The sequence below is a fragment of the Aethalodelphis obliquidens genome, unplaced genomic scaffold, assembly GCF_003676395.1.
Source record: "Aethalodelphis obliquidens isolate GAN/ISIS:26980383/991018 unplaced genomic scaffold, ASM367639v1 scaffold53, whole genome shotgun sequence".
Taxonomy (NCBI): domain Eukaryota; kingdom Metazoa; phylum Chordata; class Mammalia; order Artiodactyla; family Delphinidae; genus Aethalodelphis; species Aethalodelphis obliquidens.
Genome location: NW_020837997.1, coordinates 4,695,773 through 4,720,918, shown reverse-complemented (window position 1 = coordinate 4,720,918; position 25,146 = coordinate 4,695,773). Strand labels below are relative to the sequence as shown.

The 25,146-nt window shown below is 40.8% G+C and overlaps 1 protein-coding gene across 2 annotated transcripts in view; it reads right to left on the bottom strand.

Annotated features, from left to right (window-relative positions):
* Positions 1–295: 295 nt before the first annotated feature.
* LOC113608487 (zinc finger protein 791-like) overlaps positions 296–25,146 on the bottom strand; it is a 44,874-nt gene continuing 20,023 nt past the window's right edge. For both annotated transcript variants that reach the window (XM_027084860.1, XM_027084861.1), the window contains exons 2-4: positions 2,651–2,777; positions 2,402–2,462; positions 296–2,001 (exon numbers count right to left, since the gene is read on the bottom strand). In XM_027084860.1, the coding sequence (XP_026940661.1) occupies positions 345–2,001; positions 2,402–2,462; positions 2,651–2,777 (1,845 nt within the window). In that variant the 3' untranslated portion in view covers positions 296–344. The remainder of the gene's footprint in view (positions 2,002–2,401; positions 2,463–2,650; positions 2,778–25,146) is intronic.

The window sequence follows — 25,146 nt, the reverse complement described above, 5'->3', positions numbered from 1 at the left end:
CTTACAGAATTGTTTCAACTCAGTGTTGTGTTCATTTGCAAAATTAACAAGTAGAATCCATAATTAGAGACTGAGTTTCAGAATAAGCCACTGATAAAGATATATTTTTAATTTTTAAAACGTTTCATGTTATGAATTTTTTGGAGCATTATATATGAATTAATCTACATCAGGCTTTCCCATATTATTTACATGTTATAGCATTTCTCTCCAGTAGAGTTTTCATATGACTGAATGTATTGGGTTGGCCAGAAAGTTCATTCTTCTGTAAGATGTTACGGAAAATCCCGAATGAACTTTTTGGCCAGCCCAGTATTTGTTAAGATAGGAAACTCTTGTATTTATCACTTATATCCAGTGTGCATTCTCATGACATGTTTATGTAAGGATGTGGGCCAATTAAAGGCTTTCCCACAATGCTTACATTCAAGAAGTTTCTCTCCAGTGTGAATTCTTTCATGGCTTCTGTATGAACTGGGTCGACTAAAGGCTTTCCCACAGTCTTTACACTTATACGGTTTCTCACCAGTGTGCATTCTCATGTGACCTCGAAAGGTTGTGCGGTAAATGAAGGCTTTCCCACATTCCTTGCATTCATAGGGCTTCTCTCCAGTATGAGTTCTTTCATGTACTTGAACATAACTGGAACAACTGAAGGCTTTACCACATATTTTACATTCATAGGGTTTCTCTCCTGTGTGAGTTCTTTCATGTATTCGAAATGAACTAGGACAATTAAATGCTTTCCCACATTCCTTACATTTATAAGGTCCATCTCCAGTGTGCGTCATCATGTGTCTTCGAAAGCTTGTGAGAGAAACAAATGCTTTCCCACATTTCTCACATTTATAGGGTTTCTCTCCAGTGTGAGTTCTTTCATGTATTTGCAAACCTAAAGGAGAACTGAAGGTTTTCCCACATTGCTTACATTCGTAGGGTTTCTCTGCAGTGTGAGTCCGTTCATGTCTTCGAAATGAAGTGGGACAACTGAGGGCTTTACCACACTGCTTACATATATAGGGTTTTTCACCAGTGTGAGTTCTCACATGGACTTGAAAAGTGGTGAGCCAATGGAAGGCTTTTCCACATTCCTTACATTGATAAGGTTTCTCTCCAGTGTGAGTTCTTTCATGTGTTCGAAAGGAACTGGAACAACTGAAGGCTCTACCACACTGTTTACATTCATAGGGTTTTTCTCCAGTGTGAGATCTTTCATGTATTCTATATGAACTGGGACAATTGAATGCTTTTCCACATTCTTTACATTTATAAGGTCCAACTCCAGTATGTGTTATCATGTGTCTTTGAAAGCTTCCAAGAGAAATGAAGGCTTTCCCACATTCCTTACAGTCATAAGGTTTCTCTCCTGTATGAGTTCTCTCATGTTTTCGAAGAGAACTGGGACAACTGAAGGCTTTACTACACTTCTTACATTCATAGGGTTTTTCTCCAGTATGAGTCCTTTCATGACTTCGAAAGGAACTTGGACAACTGAGGGCTTTACCACATTGCTTACATTCATACGGTTTCTCCCCTGTGTGAGTTCTTTCATGTGTTTGAAAGGTTTGATGATATCGAAAGGCTTTCCCACATTGTTTACATTGATAGGGTTTTTCTCCAGTGTGAGTCCGTTCATGTTTTCGAACAGATTGGCGATATCTAAATGATTTCCCACATTCCTTACATTTATAGGATTTCTCTATACTATGATTACTTTCATGTTTCTGAAAAGGCTGGAGATAACTGAAGGCTTTTCCACATACCTTACATTTATAAGGCTTCTTTCCACATTCCTGATACCTGGATGGTTTGGGTGCAGTGTGAGATCTAACGTGCCTATTAAAGGATGAACGACTCATGAGGACTTTTCCACACACACTGCACTCCCATGGTTTTACTGCAGTAGAATTCTTGTTCAGATTAAGATTTGGAATAAGGCTGATATTTTCGCCACACTGACTACCTTCTTCACTTTCACAGCATCTCCGTAATGTATGGCTTCTGTTAAAAAAAAATTAGTAGCACACTGTTAATGATTTCCTTGTTAATGATTTTACAGTAAATATTAGTATTACATTTTTATCATTTATCGGGAAAGTATTAGGTTTTTCTGCACCATGTAAGTTTGAAAGTGAATATACTGAATGCTCTACAAGAAAGCTCAACCATTGCTATTATCATAGTGATATTCATATATGCAGTCTCTGAATATGTTTTAAAGTAAGCTATTTGGGAAACAATGAACATCCATGACACAGTTAAGAAAACATTTTTTTGGTAAAAATTTTCTGAGAATAAATAAATTTGAAGCTGGGCCCTTTTGTGTCTACTTGTTTCTAAATTTCATGACATAAGAAGATTCTCTTGTGGGACACTGCTTTAAACTGTGAGTGCAACTCACCTCAGATTTCTTCCCTGGTTTTTGTACTGATCTTCAGTGTTATGGTCTTCCCATTTTTCCCCTGAAATGCCAACCAAAAAGATCAATAAATTATAGGAAAATTATTATTTCACAGGTCTATGATGACCTCAAACTATGATTTACTTACCAAAGTATTCCCTTTCCCCATTCCACATCTTAGAACAACACTGATGGGCAGGAAACACTTGTTCTCTAATTGATTAAGTGAAGGAATGTCATCATCCTTACCTATTGAGGCCAGGTTCCTCAAGGTTTCCCGCATCACATCTCTGTAGAGTTTCTTCTGTGAAGGCCCCAGCAGAGCCCACTCCTCCAAGGTAAAGTTCACAGCCACATCCTCAAAGGCCACTGGGTCCTAAAACATCACAAATATGTGTACAGGAAGATGGGTGAGATGGACAGTAATGGGAATCTGTAGTCCATTCACAAGAAGTTCACATATGATGCTGTTATTGAAATATTTATTCTGTGACTTGATCATCAAAATCCTTATTCTCTATATGACTACTTCCTCACATTCAACAGCATCATGTACACATGGAAATCATTTTTACTATGATCACTTAAGTCTTATCATTCTCTAACAGTAGGATCCAGAGCACGCTGGAGAAATGTGAACTCCAAATGAAAGAAGTATTTCCAGATCATCAACTCCTCGTAAGAAAAATCCACCTCCTTTAATACCCACCATATCTATCACATAGCACTCCATGAAACACAGGGTCACATTTGCATGAGGTGTTTTTTTTTTTTATAACTTAATTTTGGGCTGTGTCAGGTCTTCGTTGCTGCGTGCGGGCTTTCTCTAGTTGCGGCAAGTGGGGGCTACTCTTTGTTGTGGTGTGTGGGCTTCTCGTTGCGGTGGTTTCTCCTGTTGCAGAGCACGAGGCTCTAGGTATGCGGGCTTGAGTAGTTGTGGCGCATGGGTTTAGCTGCTCCGTGGCATGTGGGATCGTCCTGGACCGGGGCTTGAACGCATGTCCCCTGCATTGGCAGGTGGATTCTTAACGACTGTGCCACCAGGGAAGCCCCTTGCATGAGGTTTTAATGGAAAAAAACACAGTGAACTGGAAGCTTTTTCTTCCATTCCCATCACCAAACGTGACAAGGACAGGAGACCTGTGGAAATCCAGCTTATCACTAGGCCCAGCTGGCCATATTGTCCTAAAGTACTCCAGGCTATCAGAAGTAGTCAGATGCAACTGGCTGAATAAAAATAATCTTGTGGAAAAGTATTAAGTTTAACTTGCCTGTAAAAATATTTGACAGATACTCAGTTACTCCTTTTTATCTCTGTCCTATTTCATGAGGCTAGGAAGCTATTCTGAAGTTAGTACTCCGGCATGAGAAAGAAGGCATGACAACTTAGACCTCCACAAAATCCCTATATTCTGAGTGGCTTCTCACCATCTTTACCACATATATGTGCATATACTGAGAAGATAAATGCCAGAAGAGCATTTTCCGGCAAAACCGTAACAGTGTACCCTGGACCTTGCTGACCTTGGGAAACTGAATAAGAATTGCAGTTTGCACCAGAGTCCACTGAAGACCACAATGGTTTGATGGTGAACGTGCCCATCATTATAAAACACAAAGGGTCCAGCAGTGCTTTCCTCTAAAAAACATAAAACTTATCTTCTCCAATTATAGGAGGCAGTGATTCTCAACCAGCCACTTGAGAGGCTGCCTTTCCACTTCTCTCATTTCCATGCCTCCATGTGGTGCACAGGGACATGACAGCGCAACGTCTGGGCATAGGAACCACATAACTTCCCTAAATGCTGGTCTCTGTAAAAGATCACTAACCTACTGATGTCCACGTGCAGGGGACAGAGAAAAGGTTCCCACACAGTAATTACAATGGTAGAATTTATCTATTCAGTTAAGGAACAGAAAAAGAAATCCCCAGTTCTTGAGAAGTTTTTCTCACAGGAATCGATGGTCTTAAAATGGAAATATTTATTTGTGTAGCATTTCTCTAATTTTTCCAATGTGCTCTGGACCCTACCATTAGAGAACAGTAAGACTTTAAGTAATCATAGTAAAAATGTATAATTTCCACATGTTCATGATGCTGTTAAATTTGTGAGGAAGTAACCACTTCCTGCTTGAGCTGCTTGCATCAGCTCTAATTACACTTTCTATGGTGTATCTGTAGCGCTTGCTCCTAACAACGTCCTACTGTGAAGTGTGCAGAAGAGAGTTACTAACAAGTCTGAGATCGCTGATTCTTAGGAATGCCTGCTCACCATGTTTGTCCTTTGTTGGTCTCTGGGAACTGGGATTTATGAGTGACCCCACCAACCTGATAAGAGTGGCTCAGTGTGTCTAAACTGTTTATGGTACATTATAAACGCTTTTCATTATGAGCGTCTGAACTTTCATTATGCTTAGGCAGAGTTCCTATGTGATCTGCTCCCCAAAATCACTCTGGGTATTGAGGCTCTAATGAGCTTCTCTGGAAGACAATTATTTTATATGTGTTGTCACAACCCGCTGCTTGTAGGCTTGAGCCCTTCCTATGTGATTACACTAGGAAAGACTATCTGGAAGTTTGCATCTGGCTCCCTCCAGAACAAATTTAATTCGGTACTAAAGAAGAATGAATGAGATATTTAATGATCCTCATGGGAAAAATTTAAAATTTTTGTTGGGTAACATTAAAGGAGAATGAGATAAATGAAAATACAAAAGATGTTTTTAGAAATAACCCAAACATCACTAAGATGTTACCTCTCCCAAAATATATCTCTAACAAAATGTTATCTAACTGGGAAAAACATTGTATTCCCCTGTATTCCATGGGCAATAGCCAATTCATTATAGATTGAAACGTGAAAGAAAAAACTGGGACACTTCTAGAAATCACAAGTAAATGCTTCATTGATCCAAAAATAAAACTTTCTCATTTAAGAGGAATAAGCCCTAGAAGCAAGAAGAACTACAATCCTGCAGCCTGTGGAACAAAAACCATATTCACAGAAAGACAAGATGAAAAGGCAGAGAGCTATGTACCAGATGAAAGAACAAGATAAAGCCCCAGAAAAACAACTAAATGAAATGGAGATAGGCTATCTTCCAGGAAAAGAATTCAGAATAATGATAGTGAAGACGATCCAGGACCTCCGAAAAAGAATGGAGGCAAAGATGGAGAAGATGCAAGAAATGTTTAACAAAGATCTAGAAAAATTAAAGAACAAACTAACAGAGATGAACAATACAATAACTGAAATGAAAAATACACTAGAAGGAATCAATAGCAGAATACCCGCGGCAGAAGAATGGGTAAGTGACCTGGAAGACAGAATGGTGGAATTCACTGCTGCAGAACAGAATAAAGAAAAAAGAATGAAAAGAAATGAAGACAGCCTAAGAGACCTCTGGCACAACATTCAACTCAACAACATTCGCATTATAGGGATCCCAGAAGGAGAAGAGAGAGAGAAAGGACCTGAGAAAATATTTGAAGAGATTATAGTCAAAAACTTCCCTAACATGGGAAAGGAAATAGCCACCCAAGCCCAGGAAGCACAGAGTCCCATTCAAATTGGCAAAAATTAAAGACAAAGAAAAATTATTGAAAGCAGCAAGGGAAAAACGACAAAAAACATACAAGGGAACTCCCATAAAGTTAACAGCTGATTTCTCAGCAGAAACTCTACAAGCCAGAAGGGAGTGGCATGACATATTTAATGAAAGGGCAGAACCTACAACCAAGATTACCCAGCAAGGATCTCACTCACATTTGATGGAGAAATCAAAAGCTTCAGAGACAAGTAAAAGCTAAGAGAACTTAGCACCACCAAACCAGCTGTACAACAGATGCTAAAGGAACTTAAGTGGGAAACACAAGAGAAGCAAAGGACCTACAATAACCCAAAACAATTAAGAAAATGGTAATAGGAAATACATATCGATAATTACCATAAACGTGAATGGATTAAATGCTCCAACCAAAAGACACAGGCTTGCTGAATGGATACAAAAACATGGCCCATATATAGGCTGTCTACAAGAGACCCACTTCAGACCTAGGGACACATACAGACTGAAAATGAGGGGATGGAAAAAGATATTCCATGCAAATGGAAATCAAAAGAAAGCTGGAGTAGCAATACTCATATCAGATAAAATAGACTTTAAAGAATGTTACGAAAGACAACGAAGGACACTACATAATGATCAAGGGATCAATCCAAGAAGAAGACGTAACAATTATATATTCACCCAACATAGGAGCACCTCAATACATAAGGCAACTGCTAACAGCTCTAGAAGAGGAAATTGACAGTAACACAGTAATAGTGGGGGACTTTAACACCTCACTTACACCAATGGACAGATCATCCAAACAGAAAATTAGTAAGGAAACACAAGCTTTAAATGGCACAATAGACCAGATAGATTTAATTGATATTTATAGAACATTCCATCCAAAAACAGTAGATTACACTTTCTTCTCAAGTGCGCACAGAACATTCTCCAGGATAGATCACATCTTAGGTCCACAAATAAAGCCTCAGTAAATTTAAGAAAATTGAAATCATATCAAGCATCTTTTCTGACCACAACACTATGAGATTAGAAATCAATTACAGAGAAAAAAATGTAAAAAACACAAACACATGGAGGCTAAACGTTATTAAATAACCAAGAGATCACTAAAGAAATCAAAGAGAAAATCAAAAAAATACCTAGAGACAAATGACAATGAAAACACGATGACCCAAAACCTATGGGATGCAGCAAAAGCAATTCTAAGAGGGAAGTTTATAGCTATACAAGCCTACCTCAAGAAACAAGAAAAATCTCAAACAATCTAACCTTACACCTAAAGGAATTAGAGAAAGAAGAACAAACAAAATCCAAAGTTAGTAGAAGGAAAGAAATCATAAAGATCACAGCAGAAATCAATGAAATAGAAACAAAGAAAACAATAGCAAAGATCAATAAAACTAAAACCTGGTTCTTTGAGAAGATCAACAAAAGTGATAAACCATTAGCCAGACTCATCAAGGAAAAGAGGGAGGGATTCCCTGGTGGTGCAGTGGTTAAGAATCCACCTGCCAATGCATGGGACATGGGTTCGAGCCCTGGTCTGGGAAGATCCCACATGCTGCGGAGCAGCTGGGCCCATGTGCCACAATTACTGAGGCCCAGGCGCCTAGAGCCCATGCTCCGCAACAAGAGAAGCCACTGCAATGAGACGCTCATGCACCGCCATGAAGAGTAGCCCCTGCTCGCTGCAGCTAGAGAAAGCCCAACGCAGCAACGAAGACCCAAAGCAGCCAAAAATAAATAAATAAAATAAATTTTTTTTAAAAAAGAGGGAGAGGACTCAAATCAATAAAATTAGAAAGGAAAAAAGTTAAAACAAGCACTGCAGAAATGCAAACCTTCCTAAGAGACTACTACAAGCAACTCTATGCCTATAAAATGGACAACCTGGAAGAAGTGGACAAATTCTTAGAAAGGTATAACCTTCCAAGACTGAACCAGGAAGAAACAAAGTATGAACAGACCAATCACAAGTAATGAAATTGAAACTGTGATTAAAAATCTTCCAACAGGGCTTCCCTGGTGGCACAGTGGTTAAGAGTCCGCCTGCTGATGCAGGAGACACGGGTTCATGCCCTGGTCCAGGAGGATCCCACATGCCGTGGAGCGGCTGGGCCCGTGAGCCATGGCCGCTGAGCCTGCGCGTCCGGAGCCTGTGCTCTGCGATGGGAGAGGCCACAACAGTGAGAGGCCCCCGTACCACAAAAAAAAAAAAAATCTTCCAACAAAAGTCCAGGATCAGATGGCTTCACAGGTGAATTCTATCAAACATTTAGAGAAGGGCTAATACCCATCCTTCTCAAACTCTTCCAAAAAATTGCAGAGGAAGGAAAACTCCCAAACTCATTCTATGAGGCCACCATCACACTGATACCAAAACCAGACAAAGATACTATAAAAAAAAAAATTACAGACCAATATCACTGATGAATATAGATGTAAAAATCCTCAACAAAATACTAGCAAACAGAATCCAACACATTAAAAAGGATCATACACCATGAATCAAGTGAGATTTATCCCAGAGATGCAAGGATTCTTCAGTATACGCAAGTCAATCAATATGATACACCACATTAACAAATTGAAGAATAAAAACTATATGATCATCTCAATAGATGCAGAAAAAGCTTCTGACAAAATTCAACATCAATTTATGATAAAAACTGTCTAGAAAGTGGGCAACATAATAAAGGCCATATATGACAAACCCAAAGCAAACATCATTTTTTTTTTTTTTTTGCGGTACACTGGCCTTTCACTGTTGTGGCCTCTCCCATTGCGGAGCACAGGCTGTGGACGCGCAGGCTCAGCAGCCATGGCTCACGGGCCTAGCCGCTCCGCGGCATGTGGGATCTTCCCAGACCGGGTCACGAACCTGTGTCCCCTGCATCGGCAGGCGGACTCTCAACCACTGTGCCACCAGGGAAGCCCAACAAACATCATTCTTAATGGTGAAAAAGTAAAAGCATTTCCTCTAAGATCAAGAACAAGACAAGGATGTCCACTCTCACCACTATTATTCAACATAGTTTTGGAAGTCCTAGCCATGGCAATCAGAGAATAAAAGGAATACAAATTGGAAAAGAAAAAGTAAAACTGACATTGTTTGCAGATGACATGATACTACACATAGAGAATCCTAAAGATGCCACCAGAAAACTACTAATCAATAAATGTGGTAAAGTTGCAGGATACACAATTAATGCACAGAAATCTCTTGCATTCCCATACCCTAGTGATGAAAAATCTGAAAGAGAAATTAAGGAAACACTCCCATTTACCATTGCAACAACAAAAAAATACCTAAAAATAAACCTCCCTAAGGCGACAAAAGACCTGTATGCAGAAAACTATAAGACACTGATGAAAGAAATTAAAGATGATACAAACAGATGGAGAGATATACCATGTTCTTGGATTGGAAGAATCAACATTGTGAAAATGACTATACTACCCAAAGCAATCTACAGATTCTGTGCAATCCCTATCAAATTACCAATGACATTTTTCACAGAACTAGAACAAAAAAAATTCACAATTTGTATGGAAACACAAAAGACCCCGAACAGCCAAAGCAATCTTGAGAAAGAAAAACGAAGCTGGAGGAATCAGGCTCTCTGACTTCAGACTGTACTACAAAGCTACAGTAATCAAGACAGTATGGTACTGGCACAAAAATAGAAACACAGATCAATGGAACAGGGTAGAAAGCCCAGAGATAAAGCCCACGCACCTATGGTCAACTAATCTATGACAAAGGAAACAAGGATATAAAGTGGAGAAAAGACAGCCTCTTCAATAAGTGGTGCTGGGAAAACTGGACAGGTACATGTAAAAGAATGAAATTAGAACACTCCCTAACACCATACACAATAGTAAACTCAAAATGAATTAGAGACCTAAATATAAGACCGGACACTACAAAACTCTTAGAGGAAAACATAGGAAGAACACTCTTTGACATAAATCACAGCAAGACCTTTTTTGATTCACCTCCTAGAGTAATGGAAATAAAAACAAAAATAAACAAATGGGACCTAATGAAACTTAAAAGCTTTTGCACAGCAAAGCAAACCATAAACAAGACCAAAAGACAACCCTCAGAATGGGAGAAAATATTTGCAAACAAATCATCTGACAAAGGATTAATCTCCAAAATATATAAACAGCTCATGCAGCTCAATGTTAAAAAAACTAACCACCCAATCCAAAAATGGGCAGAAGACCTAAATAGACATTTCTCCAAAGACATACAGATGGGCAAGAAGCACATGAAAAGCTGCTCAACATCACTAATTATTAGAGAAATGCAAATCAAAACTACAATGAGGTGTCACCTCACACCAGTTAGAATGGGCATCATAAGAAAATCTACAAACAACAAATGCTGGAGAGGGTGTGGAGAAAAGGGAACCCTCTTGCCCTGTTGGTGGGAATGTAAATTGACACAGCCACTATGGAGAACAATATGGAGGTTCCTTCAAGAACTAAAAATAGAATTACCATATGACCCAGCAATCCCACTACTGGGCATATACCCTGAGAAAACCATAATTCAAAAAGACACATGCACCCCGATGTTCACTGCAGCACTATTTACAATAGCCAGGTCATGGAAGCAACCTAAATGCCCATCGACAGACGAATGGATAAAGAAGATGTGGTACATATATATAATGGAATATTACTCAGCCATAAAGAGGAATGAAATTGGGTCATTTGTAGAGACGTGGATGCATCTAGAGACTATCATACAGAGTGAAGTAAGTCAGAAAGAGAAAAACAAATATCGTATATTAACACGTATATGTGGAACCTAGAAAATGGTACACACGAACTGGTTTGCTTAGCAGAAATTGAGACACAGAAGTAGAGAAAAAACGTATGGGCACCAAGGGGGGAAAGCGGTAAGGGATGGGGGTTGTGGTGTGATGAACTGGGAGACTAGGATTGACATATATACACTGATATGTATAAAATGGATGACTAACAACAAACAAAAATTAATTAAAACAACCCCCCCCCCCAAAACAAAAAAAGAAGAAGCCCTAAAGCAAGAGCCTGACCAATTCAAACATATTAAAACTAAGGGAGTTATAAGACAAACAACAGGTGGGAAAAAATACATGCAATGTTAAAGGGTTAGTGTGCGAAGTAAGATGAACGGACACAATAGTTAAGGGGGAAAAAAAAAAGGGAAAATAACCAAAACATGTTTAACAGAAGATGCGAGATCATGTATGAGAAAATACCTGTCTGATTGGTAATAGGAAGTAATGAAACAACATGTCAAGCAGATTACATTTCACACTGATTAGGACAAAAATTTAGTCAATTTAGTAATCCCAAGTGTTGATGACCATAGGTGACAAATACGTAAATTATGCACGAATGGAGGAAGCATCAACTGATGCACTCCACTGCCATTTCCTGTACATTCGAACTTGCTATCTACAGCTTAGCAATTTTTCTCTAATGTCCAGAGGATTTATGTTCTTGGAGACTAATGCAAGAATATAGAAAATGTATTTTTAAGGAGATTAAAAATTAAACTGGAGAGAATTCCCTGGAGGTCCAGTGGTTAGGACTCCGTGATTTCACTGCCAAGGGCCCAGGTTCAATCCCTAGTTGGGGAAGTAAGATCCCATAAGTTGTGTGGCACGACCAAAAAAAATTTTTTTAACTGGAAAAAGCCGAACCCTATAACCACTGCAATGGATGAGTACCTTGACTGGCCTGTAGACCCTAAATGTGTATGAAACATACTTCTGCAAAGAACCAACCAAAAAACATTTTGACCGTAATTTCATTAATACTCATTTACTGAAAGGTCAAAACAGACAAAACTAAAACAACACTGTGTAGTGAAAAGAATAGATGGTAAAGGTATGAATAACTAAACAATCAACAGAGATCATCTATGGGGCAGCACAGAGATGAGCAAGGGAGCAAGAACATCATGAGACTCTAAAAACTGCCTAAAGGCCCAGTTATGAATCTTGATGATTACAAAGATGTTTATATTGTTATTATTACTAGATCTTCCAATAAAACATTTTGTATGGGCTTCCCTGGTGGCGCAGTGGTTAAGAATCCACCTGCCAATGCAGGGGACACGGGTTTGAGCCCTGGTCCGGGAAGATCCCACATGCTGCGAAACAACTAAGCCCATGAGCCACAACTACTGAGCCTGCGCTCTAGAGCCCGAAAACCACAACTACTGAGCCTGCACTCTAGAGCCTGCGTGCCACAACTGCTGAAGCCCAGGCGCCTAGAGCCCTTGCTCTGCAACAAGAGAAACCACCGCAATGAGAAGCCCGTGCACCACAATGAAGAGTAGCCCCTGCTTGCCGCAAGCAGAGAAAGCCCGCACACAGCAACGAAGACCCAACATAGCCAAAAATAAAAAATAAATAAAATTTATATAAAAAAACACTGTGTACATTCTTTTTTGAATATATGTGATGACAAAATAAATAAGGAATTAATGAAGTTTGGAGAAGAACATAATTTTACTATGTTTGCCCTGTGATGTGGCAACCTGAGTTTTAATTCACAGATTCTGGTAGCAAAAAGTGGTAGCAAACACATATATATGGAATTTAAGAAAAAAAAAATGTCATGAAGAACCTAGGGGTAAGGCAGGAATAAAGACGCAGACCTCCTAGAAAACGGACTTGAGGTTATGGGGAGGGGGAAGGGTGAGCTGTGACAGGGCGAGAGAGAGTCATGGACATATACACACTAACAAACGTAGTAAGGTAGATAGCTAGTGGGAAGCAGCCGCATGGCACAGGGATATTGGCTCGGTGCTTTGTGACAGCCTGGAGGGGTGGGATAGGGAGGGTGGGATAGGGAGGGTGGGAGGGAGGGAGACGCAAGAGGGAAGAGATATGGGAACATATGTATATGTATAACTGATTCACTTTGTTATAAAGCAGAAACTAACACACCATTGTAAAGCAATTATACCCCAATAAAGATGTTAAAAAAAAAAAAAACTGGTAGCAAGACAAGTGTCTATTTTGTAAGAACTGGTTACATAATCTCACCCTCATATTCACTTTTTTTTTTTTTTTGCGGTACGTGGGCCTCTCACTGTTGTGGCCTCTCCCGTTGCGGAGCACAGGCTCCGGACGCGCAGGCTCAGCGGCTATGGCTCACGGGCCTAGCTGCTCCGCGGCATGTGGGATCTTCCTGGACCGGGGCACGAACCCGTGTCCCCTGCATCGGCAGGCGGACTCTCAACCACTGCGCCACCAGGGAAGCCCTCATATTCACTTTTTAAAAATAAAGGGTGAAGGGACTTACCTGGTGGTCCAGTAGTAAAGAATCCGCTTTCCAATGCAGGGTATGCAGGTTCGATCCCTGGTCAGGAAAGTAAGATCCCACACGCCGCGGGGCAACTAAACCTGCATGCCACAACTACAGAGCCCACGCGCTCTGGAGCCCACATGCCACAACTACAGAGAAGCCCACACACCTAAACGAAAATCCCTGCACGCCACAATGAAAGATCCCGCATGCCACAACTAAGACCTGACGCAGCCAAAAATAATAAATAAATTTAAAAAAAAGGGTAACATGAACTGGTATAAAAAGATGTGGAAGATTTTTCAAAAGAATAATTTTTTTAATTAATTTATTTTTTGGCTGCGTCGGGTCTTCGTTGCCGTGCGCAGGCTTTCTCTAGTTGTGACGACAGGGGCTACTCTTTGTTGTGGTGTGCAGGCTTCTTTCTCACTGTGGTGGCTTCTCTTGTTGCAGAGCATGGGCTGTAGGTGCACGGGCTTCAGTAGTTGTGGCTCGCAGGCTCAACAGTTGTGGTGCACAGACTTAGTTGCTCCGCGGCATGTGGGATCTTCCCAGACCAGGGCTCGAACCCGTGTCCTCTGCACTGGCAGGTGGATTCTTAACCACTGCGCCACCAGGAAGTCCCTCAATAGAATAATTAAGCAGTGTGTTGCAATATACAGATCATGTTCCCTTTTCTTGTGGACCCCATCTGAGATTTGGCTCAGATGTGTAGGCTGACGACAGCACACAATGCCAAGAGGGTATGAAGTTTTTTACTTCTATAATGCAAGTGTCTGGGGAGGGCAGGGCGGGCCTCTCAAGCAAGTGGGAAATGCCTTCGGAGAGCAAGGTAAGGAGCCTGGCTTGGGTTTTTTCATTGAGATTAGGGGGTGAGCTAGGATGACAGTTTGCACACATGAGCAGGGACTTCCATGGACTTATTACTCTCTTACCAGCATCAAAGGAAGGAACACTCAGGCTTTCTTAGCACTTTGTACAGATGTGGGGTACAAAGAGGAATAAGGAGGGATGAAAGTATAAAGCTGTCAGCAGACAAAAATAAAAACTGAGGTCAGAGACTTCCGGTTCCTGATCTGGCATGTTAAGGAGCTTAGAAGCTGGCATTAGCACCCTCATAGGGAAAAAACAACAAACTAAAAGTTAACAATAGACCCATCAGAGAATTTAGGTCATCGGGAAACTGCTGTCTCCAAAATCAGCGAGACAAAAAAGTAGCCATGTCCAGAATACTCTGTTCTTAACAAGAACTGTCCTCAAAATAATCTATTTTGTAACAGTGCAACTGATCTGGGGCGTGCGTGTGTGTGTGTGGTGGAAACACCCACTTGAGTCTCCTCTAGCCTCCCTGCTCTCCAAAGGTGGGGGTAGAGGACAGAAGCACTTGTGACAGTGGTTTCCCCTCCTTACGTCAAATACGTGGTGTCTTTTTAACACCACTGCTCCAACTCTGTCATCAAATATGTGTCTACCAGTTTGAGTCAATATGAATGCTACCTGGAGTTAGTGTCGGACCTCACAGATTAATAAACACTCACTCTCACAAGACTGCCCCCACTTCAGCTGCTGGCCACAAACAGGGTGCCTGGGCTACTGACATTTCTACCCAGCCTCCTACAAAGTCATAGATTCCCTTGACATTCCCTCAGGTTTGGTAATTTGCTAGAACAATTCTGAGAACTCAGGAAGACACTTGGCTTTACTATTACTGGTTTATGATAAAGGATACAACTCAGGAACAGCCAAATGGAAGAGATGCATAGGGAAAATATGGGAGCAGAGAGTAAGGGGCTGGGGTCAAAGGAAACAAAAGCAAAAGAAACAAATGGGACCTAATTAAACTTAAAAGGTTTTGCATATCTAAAGAAACCATTGACAGGCCTGGAGATTATCATACTAAGTGAAGTCAGACAGAGAAAGACAAATATCATAATATTGCTTATATGGGGAATCTAAAAAGACGTGATACAAATGAACTTATTTACAAAAGAGAAATAGGCTCACAGACTTAGAAAAAAAACTTATGGTTACTAAAGGGGACAGGTGGTGGGAGGAAGGAATAAATTGGGAGTTTGGGATTGACAGATACACACTACTATATTTAAAATAGATAACCAACAAGGACCTACTGCATAGCACAGGGGATTCTGCTCAATATTCTGTAACAACCCAAATGGGAAAAGAATTTGAAAAAGAATAGATACATGTATACATATAACTGAATCACTATGCTGCACATCTGAAACTAACACAACATTGTTAATCAACTATACAGTACTCCAATATAAAATAAAAAAATTAAAAATTCTGTAAAAAAAACTTGGTTAATACTACATTTAAAGTATTTTGTATGTCAATAAAATACCAATAAAAAGAAAAAATTTAAATACAGGAGAAAGTATGGAAAGGTATGTGTACCAATAAACTTTTTGTGGTTAAAAAATAAGTAAATAAGCCATCGACAAAATGAGAAGACAGCACATTGAATGGGAGAAAATATTTGCAAATGATATGACTGATAAGGGGTTAATATCCAGAAGACATAAACAGCTCATATACCTCAGTATCAAAAAAAACCTGATTAAAAAATGGACAGAAGACCTGAGTAGACATTTTTCCAAAGAAGACATACAGATGGTCAAGTAGCATATGAAAAGATGCTCAACATCACTGCATCAGAGAAATGCAAGTCAAAACATCGAGGTATCACCTCACACCTGTCTGAACACCTACCATCAAAAAGACCACAAATAACAAATGTTGGTGAGGATGTGGAGAAAAGGGAACCCTTGTACACTGTTGCTAAGAATGTAAATTAGTGCCAACTATTATGGAAAACAGTACTGAGATTTCTCAAAAAACTGAAAATAGAACTACCATATGATCCAGCAATTCCACTCCTGGGTATATATCTGAAGAAGATGAACACTATTTCAAACAGATACACACACCCCAATGTTCACAGCAGCATTATTTACAATAGCCAAGATATGGAGGCAACCTAAGTGTCCACTGACAGATGAATGGATAAAGAAGATGTGGTGCATACATACAATGGAATACTTCTTGACCAGAAAAAAGAATGTAATTTTGCCATTTGCAACAACATGGATAGATGAAGGGTATTATGCTCAGTAAAATAAGTCAACAGAGAAAGACAAATACTGTATGATTTCACTTATATGGGGAATCTAAAAGAAACAAATGAATATAACAAAACAAAAACAGACTCACAGATAGAACAAACTAGCAGTTACAAATGGGGAGAGCGAAGTGGGGAGGGGAAAGACGGGTGGGAGATTAAGGGGTACAAACTACTATGTATAAAATAAATAAGCTACAAGCGTATATTGTATAGCACAAGGAATATAGCCAATATTTTGTAATAACTTTATATGGAGTATAATCTATAAAAATTTTGAATTATTAGGTTGTATACCTGAAACTAATATAATATTGTAAATCAACTATACCTATAAAAAGGTCAATGGTCTAAAAATACAACAACTGAAGCCACATACTGTCATAGTGGATTTAAAAAAATTATATGTTGTCTGAAATAAAGCCGCATTCACAATAAAGACAGATGGGTTAAGACTAAGGGATGGAAAAAGATGTTATCATGTTAACATTAAAAGTAGAATATCCATATTACTTTCTGACAAAGCACAGAGATGAAGAGGGGCAATGCATGAAGATAAAGGGGTCAAGTCTCCAAGAAGACAAAGTAATCCTTAGTGCTTACGTGCACAGCAACAACACAGTGGCAAAATACACCAGGGAAAAATGGATAGAATTACAAGGAGAAACAGACAACTCCACTATTATAGTTGGACTTCAACACCCCTCTAATAAATGATTACGAGAACCAGCAGGAAGAAATTCAGAAAAGCCACAGAGCTGAATTGAACAGTGCCCTCAAACAACCGGATATAACTGAAAACTGTGTATTATTTCATCAAACAATAGCAGAATACACATCCTTCTCAAGTTAACATGGGAAATTCATAAGGATAGAACACATTCTGGGGGAATTCCCTGGTGGTCCAGTGATTAGGACTGGGTGCTTTCACTGCCGTGGGGCCAGGTTTGATCCCTGGTTGGGGAACTAAGATCCTGCAAGCTGTGTGGCGTGGCCAAAACAAACAACACATTCTGGGACATAAAACACATATTAACTAATCTTAAGGGAAATCATACAAAATATACTCTCAGAACACAAAGGCGTTAACCTGGAAATCAATGATAGATATTTAAAAACATTCAAATACTTCAAGATTAAACAACACACTTTTAAATAACCCATGGATCAAAGAAAAAGTTTCAACAGCAATTAAAAATTACCTTGATTAAATAAAAATGAATGTACAATTTACTGAAACTTGTGGAATGCAGCAAAAATAGGGTGGGCGTAGAGGGAAATTTATGGCATTGAAGGCATACACTTGAAGAAAGAGATCTGTAATTAATGATCCTAAGCGTTTAGCCTTAAAAAGTAGAAAAAAGAAGAGGAAATTAAGCCCAAAGTAAGCACAGGAAGAGATGTAACAATGTGAGAAGAAATCAATGAAAGTACAAGAAATCATTGAGAAAAATCAACAAAACGTCTGTTTTTTGAAGAGATGAAATTCAGAAATGTCTATATAAGCTGAGAAAAAAAGAGAAAAGACATGGGAATTTCCTGGTGGTCCAGTGGTTAAGACTCTGTGCTTTCACTGCTGAGGGTTTGGGTTCAATCCCTGGTTGGGGAACTAAGATACTACAAGCCACACAGCACGGCCAAAAAAAAAAAAAAAGAAAGAAGAAAATCCAAATTATTAATATGAGGAATGAAACAGATGAAAATGTAAAAGCATTTGAAAAAATCCAAAATCCATTTATGATAGCACACTAGGAAGAGAGGAACTTCTTCTTCTTGAGAAAGACCATCTACAAAAAACCTGCAGTTAACATCACACTTAATGGTGAGAAGCTAGATGCTTCCCTGGTAAGATCAGGAGGCAATGATGTCCCCTCTCTCACAAGTCCTAGTCAACACTGTACTGGAAGCTTACAGAATAAAAGGACATGTAAGGTATACAGAATGGGAAGTAAGAAATAAAACTGTCTTTTGTCATGTAGGACATGATTATGGAGAAAAAGAATCAACAACAACAAAGAAAACCCCTGAACTAATAAGAGAGTACAGTAAGACTGAAGGTTAGTTAACATACAAAGTCAATGATTTCCTATAGATCCAAACAAATCTAGTCAATTCATCTTTGACAAAGGATCAAAGGCAATTTAATGAAGAAACGACAGTCTTTTCAACAAATAGTGCCAGGAAAACTAGATATCCACATTGAAAAAAAGAACGTCTAGACACAGATCCTACACCTTTTGCAAAAATTAACCCCAAATGGACCACAGATCTTATGTAAAAGGCAAAACTACAGAACTCCTAGAAGATAACACAGGAGAAAGTGAACCTATCTATGAAACAGAAACAGAATCATGGACATAGAGAACAGACTGGCGGCTGCCAAGGGGGAGGGGGTGGGGGAGGGATGGAGTGGGAGGCTGGGGTTAGCAGATGGAAGCTTTTATACATAGAATAGATGAACAACAAGGTCCTATTGTACAGCACGGAGAAACTATATTCAATATCCTATGATAAACTATAATGGAAAAGAGTATTAAAAATGTATATATGTGTACAGCTGAACCACTTTGCTGTATAGCAGAAACTGACACAACACTGTAAATCAACTATACTTCAAGTTTTTAAAATATTGAGAAAAAAGGTAACATAGGAGAAAATCTATATGACCTTGGGTTTGGTGATGAGTTTTTTGATTCAACACACCAAAAGTAGGACTGAAGAAAGAAAAAAATTAGTAAATTGACTTCATTAAAATGACAGTTTGCTCTATGAAAGACAGGGTTAAGAGACTGAAAATAAGCCACAGACTGGGAGAAAATCTCTGCAAACCACTTATCTGATAAAGGACTGCTATTTGAAATATCCAAAGAACTCAAAACTCAACGATAAGAAGACAGGCAACACTATTAAAAATAGACAAAATAAGACACATGGATGGTAAATAAGCATAAGAAAAGACACTCCACATCATATGTCATTAGGATTGCAAATAAAAGAAGAATGAGATTATTACTAGATACTTATCAGAATACTAAAATTCAAAAAACTGAGAACACCAAAGGACAGAGACAATGTACAGCAACAGGAACCCTGTTCCATTCTCAATGCTGGTGGGAATGGAAAACGGTATGTCTACTTTGGAAAACAGGCAGTTTCTTAAAATACTAAACCTATTCTTAACCATACAATCCAACAATCAGGCTCCTTTGTATTTTGCCACATTAGCTGAAAACTTATGTTCATAAAAAAAAACCTGTGCATGAATTTTTATAAAAGCTTTACTCGTGATTGCCAAGACTTAGAGGTAAACAAGATATCCTTCAACAGGTGAATGGAAAAATCATCACTGGAACATCAATACAATGAAATATTTTTCAGTGTTAAAAGAACACGAGGTATCAAACCAAAAAGACATGGAGAAACCTTAAATCATACTGCTAAGTGAAAGCAGCCAATATGACAAGGCTACACACTGTATTATTCCAACCATAGTTCTGGAAAGGAAAAAACTATGAGTAAGACCTTCAGCTGCCAGGGATTTCGGGTGGGAGAGAGGAATGAATGAATAGGTGGAGCACAGGGGCCTTTTAGAGCATGAAAGTAGAATACATGATACAGATATGATGGACACAACTCATTTTATGTTGCCAAAGCCCAGACTGTCTAACATAAGAGTCAACGCTATTGTAAATTGCAGACTTTAATGCATCAGTATTGGTTCATCAAATGTAACAAATGTACCACAGTAATACTAGATATAAAAAATAGGGCAGGGACCTCCCTGGGTGTCCAGTGGTTAGGACTCCCTGCTTCCACTGCAGGGGGCGTGGGTCCAATCCCTGGTGGGGGAACTAAGATCCCGCATGCCCTGTGGCATGGCCCCCCAAAAAAATACAGGGCAAACTATATGAAGGCAGAGGGGTTAAGTGGGAACTCTGTACTCTGTAATCAAGTTTTCCATAAACCTAAAACTGCTATAGAGAAAGATAAAGTGTTATTAGGAAAAAAAAAAAAGATGAAGTCAGATGCCTTAATATCCATCCCAGATGACTGATGGCTGAAAGAGGTCATCTTTCAATCAACTGATCTGAAGTTATTTCAATGAGCCATTTTGGTGCTTTTATGAGGCCTAGACTCTGAGACTTACAAGAGAGGGTTAAACTACACTGAATGCTGTGTTCCACAGTGCAGCACTGGATATTCTGAGAAGTGAAATGAGTGCCTTGGTTACTATTAGCAGCGCCTGGAACTCTGACATGGACAGACGAGTGTTACCTTAATTTTTGTGTGTGTGGCTCCTCAGCATGTGGGATCTTAGTTTGCTGACCAGGGACTGAACCGGTGCCCTCTGCAGTGGAAGCACAGAGTCTTAACCACTGGACCACCAGGGAAATCCCTACCTTGATTTATATCGTGGGTATCTGTTAGGCAAGAGAGTCTCAGAATTCTTTTACCACAAAGGGGCAACTCTTAGACAACCATCCAGGGGTCTATAAACACATGCTGATGGAGCCAGTTGCTGGTCAGTGCTAAGATGACAGCCTGATGTTTCGTCAGTTGTGCACCCTTGAGTCCCATCCTTCGTCAGAATGTCCCAAATAAGGGATGAAAAGCAGCATGTCTGCCTGAGCTGGATCATGTATGAATGTGGAGATGTTGTCTCTAATGCCTAAAACTCCCACTGCTTTTCACTCAGAGAATCCTAAGGAGCTCCCCAAGGAGCCTAGGGGTCTGGGAAGGGGGTGACCTTCAGAAAGGGACTGAAGAGAGGGTAGGCCACCCCTTCTGCAGGTAGGTTATGGCAGGGGGCCCAGGTTTAGCTGTATCTTGCCTGAAGGGGGTCTCCATAGCTGAGCTGAGCTCTTGGGGTGCTGTTCACAGGTCCCAAATTACAATGGGAATCTGGGTGAAGGGTCACATGCTCAGGGCTATCTGTGTTTAGCACAGCTCTGTCAGAAGGGATAACTGCAGCTCGAATGGCATATAGCGTGGAGCCTAGGGCAGTTACTGATGGCAACTCCAGGGGCAGGAGACGAGGTCACTGAAGCCTCTACTGTGAATCAGTGTCTGATGGCACTAAGGGAAGTAAGTGCCTGTCATCTGGCAGTTTGACCTGAGTCCAGAGCCTTTTTGTTTTTTGTAGGGGGAATATTCAAGGTGGGCCGATGTACAAGTAATAGTATAAATGGGCTCAAGTAAAATTCATAAACAAGGAATAAGATGCCTCCAGAACACCAGAAGAATCTAGACAAGGTTGTGGGTGCTGAGAGGGACAACAGTTATTTCTTCACTGTGTCAGGGAGAGCGGGCCCCAGGTTACCAAATAATTGTTAGGAATTTAAGCTAGGTGGCAGGAACCTCACATCGTATACCAGCAATGGCCTGTCTACTGCTTAGGAGCTCTTTTTGTCAATATTTTTATGTTCTGATGTCCTCAGAAAGAGGATGTCGTTGGTGTAATGTCACACCTGTGCTTCTGGACCAAGGTGGCTACAGTTCAGAGCCTGCCTGCAGAGACTGTGCATGGTCACAGTGGTGGTGAGGTTCCCTGAGGGTAACTAGGTAAAGGTGTACTATGCCCCTTCGAGGTGAAGGCCAACTGCAGCTGAGAAGCTGCTGAAATAGACACTGAACAGAATAGACTTAGCCAAATCTGTGGGAGCAGGATATTTACGTTGCTGAGTGGGTGAAGCCAGTAATTTCCATTATGTTGGGGGCTGGGAATTGGGGCTTATTTGGTGAAATCACAGCCTCAAGGTTGCTGTAATCCAGTGTGAGGTGTCATTCATTTTTTCCAGGGTTGAGAAGAAACCAAATAAGGCTATTAAAAGGAAAAGCACAGGGGGTTAATCACCTCCTCACTAAACAGATTTATACAATGTTTTTCAATCTTTCAAAACCCTGTTAAATTTACACTGGGCCATATTTAACTAGGGGTAAGGTCAGTGGTGTCTCATTTATCAATATAATTTGAAAGTGGCAAAGACTAAATTAAAATTTCATTTATAATTCACTGGATCAGACCTTCCTTGCTGGGGGTGGCTATTTTAGGACAGTGGGTGATAAGACCACAGGGAATTTAGGTAAGATAACACTTCTCAAAGTTAAGGCGAAATACACCTATTAGTCTTCTATATGATATCTAGTAACTCCCCTAAATTTATCAGGGGTACCTTGCTTAAATTTAGTGGGATCCCAGGTATAACTGTAATTTGAGCCCTAGTATTTATTATTTGCATGAAAGTTTGAGAATTAGTGCAGCACAACAGATGGCAAAATTACTTCATAAACTATGTTGTTGAGGCACCAAAGCAAGTAGTGCCCTTTCATCTTTTTCATTGTGTAAATTCTGTATATTTTGGATTTCCAATTGGGTCAAATTGTGGACCTTTGTTTCATTATTTTTTTCATTTGTCCTCTCCCTCTTGTCCCCCCCCCCCCCCCGCTTTTGCTTTTTTTAGTCACTGGTTATATTGAATACTTCGGGGGAGGGGGTATCCTCTGGTATTTATAAACTCTACTTCTGGAGAGCCTCACACATCAGTGCTATCAGTGTCACAGGCCTCCTCTATGATATCTGGCTGCTTTATAAAGTATAAGGAACTTGGGCTTAAATCAGGTTTGAAGGAATCCCTTGGCTGTGCCACATGGGTGCCATGGTGTTGTCCCCTGTAACCCTGAAGGTCAGGATCTCTGTTGCAATAAAGGCAGCAGCAGAACTCAAGGGTCCTGGGGAATTCTCTGGAATTACGAGTGGGGACTCAGCCACCATCTAATGACTGCCTTTCCCCCTCTCTTTTCTCTCCAGTAACTGCTCTGTCAGGAACTACCACCCAACTAGCCCAGCTCTTGCACAGGCTACTGTCTCTCTTTCCCACCTGTGCCTTACATGTTGGGTCCAACCCAGACACTAGCACAGCTTCACTGTAACAGGCAGATAAATCCCAGCAAACACACTGGCCCAAGACTAATTTAAGGAGAGCTCCAATCCCATACTGCTGCTCCCAAATGCCTAGGAGTTCTTAAAACTGACAATTCTGCTCGGCTGAACACAGAACTGAGTCCTGGTATGGTCAACAATGCAACACAGGGCAGCGCAGCTCACAGCTCCAGCTCCCCAGCACCCAGCAGCCCACAGCGCCGGCCGCCATCAGACAGCAGAGCAGGTGAGCTGAGTCAGAGCTGGAGAAGACAGACAGGTGGTGATCATGTGTGGCCATGCCGCTCACAGTGCCAGCTCCTATGGTCACCTGCAGAGGTGTGGCTGAGGCTGTCACCGGTGTAGTACACACCCACCAAGAGGATAAGAAAAGGGTGACGACTCATGGAAGAGAGGTCTCGGGGGAGAGCAGGCCTGGCCTCTCATGTAGCTCTGAAATGGCTTCACAAACCAAGGAAAGGAGCCTGGTCCCGGTGTTCACTCACTGTGGGTGGAGGGTGGGACCGAGGCAAAAATTCTTGCCCAAGGACAGAAGCGTGTGTGGCTGGAACACCCTGCCACCTCTAGAAGGGAGGCCACCCAGACTTCTCATCAGCTTGTCCAGGTCAGGGCACAAGGGGAAGAGGGAGGTGTTAAAAAGAAACAGTAGGCCCCAGATGGAGTCATTTGTGCTAAGCCCATGTCACCAAACCAAGACTTAATACCTAACCTAACTGCAAATACGACCTCCCCTAGGAATGTCATCTTAACCAATCTGGAATTTTCTGGTCAACACCAACGAGGTAATCTGCCACATAGGTTTTTCCTTTTTAAAAAAAATATGTATTTATTTGGCTGCGCTGGGTCTTAGTTGCAGCATGCCAGATCTTCGTTGCAGCATGTGAACTCTTAGTTGTGGCATGTGGGATCTAGTTCCCCGACCAGGGATTGAGCCCAGGGCCACTGCATTGGGAGCACTGAGTCTTAACCACTGGACCACCAGGGAAGTCCCCACATAGGTTTTTTTCTGTCCCTCAAAGAAAGATGAGATAATCCACTCTTTCCTTACCTCTTCCCCCTTCTGCCCATCTAAGCCTTCCATCTGGACACCTCTCTACTTGCTAGATGCGATGCTGTCCAATTCACCACCAATCACTTAATAAAGCCAATAAGACCTTTAACATTTATTTAGTTGAATTCTTGTTATTTTAACAGATTGGTGAGGCTTTAACTGTGAGCAAACATCAAAAAATGCGGAGTCTGGGGACTTCCCTGGCAGTCCAGAGGTTAAGACTTCATGCTTCCACTGCAGGGGGGCACAGGTTCAATCCCTGTCGGGAGCTAAGATCCCACAAGCCGTGTGGTGTGGCCAAAAAACAAAAAGAAAGATATGCATTTGCAATTGCTTCCTTTTTTTTTTTTTCTTTTTTTTTTTTTTGCGGTACGCGGGCCTCTCACTGTTGTGGCCTCTCCCGTTGCCAAGCACAGGCTCCGGACGCGCAGGCCCAGCGGCCATGGCTCACCGGCCCAGACGCTCCGCGGCATATGGGATCCTCCCAGACCGGGGCACGAACCCGTGTCCCCTGCATCGGCAGGCGGACTCTCAACCACTGCCCCACCAGGGAAGCCCACAATTGCTTCCTTTTTGATAAAGAAAACACCAAATCAAGATGCTCAAGAAATGATCAATACTGGTTATTGGGGGTGGCTGAACCAAGAGCACTTGAGGGGCCAGGGTGTTCTGGAGTGAGTCTACTTTAGATCTTTTTTTTTTTTTTTTTTTTT